Source organism: Egretta garzetta, unplaced genomic scaffold, assembly GCF_000687185.1.
Source record: "Egretta garzetta isolate BGI_Z169 unplaced genomic scaffold, ASM68718v1 scaffold868, whole genome shotgun sequence".
Classification (NCBI taxonomy): domain Eukaryota; kingdom Metazoa; phylum Chordata; class Aves; order Pelecaniformes; family Ardeidae; genus Egretta; species Egretta garzetta.
In genome coordinates this window covers 46,989-47,237 of record NW_009260507.1, presented here as the reverse complement: position 1 = coordinate 47,237, position 249 = coordinate 46,989, and the positions used below count along the sequence as shown (strand labels likewise).

Below are 249 nucleotides of genomic sequence, written 5' to 3'. Positions count from 1 at the left end.
TACAGGATGGGCTAACGTACAACGACAAGGATGTCTGGAAACCCGAACCCTGCCAGATCTGCGTCTGCGACAGCGGCAACATCCTCTGCGACGAGGTGATCTGCGAGGACACCTCCGACTGCCCCAACGCCGAGATCCCCTTCGGAGAGTGCTGCCCGATCTGTCCCGACACCGACGGTACCGTCCCGGCCTCCCGGCCCATCCCGGCGCCGGTGGTGCCCGGCGAGCAGCGGGGCCGGCCCTGCCCCG

The 249-nt window shown here is 67.9% G+C and overlaps 1 protein-coding gene across 1 annotated transcript in view; it reads left to right on the top strand.

The window, feature by feature from the left end:
• The window catches only part of LOC104131410 (collagen alpha-1(I) chain), a gene marked incomplete at its 5' end in the record, with an annotated part of 39,663 nt that overhangs the window by 26,465 nt on the left and 12,949 nt on the right, over window positions 1-249 (top strand). The window contains 1 exon segment of the mRNA XM_035900131.1: window positions 6-177. Coding sequence (XP_035756024.1) covers window positions 6-177 — 172 coding nt within the window.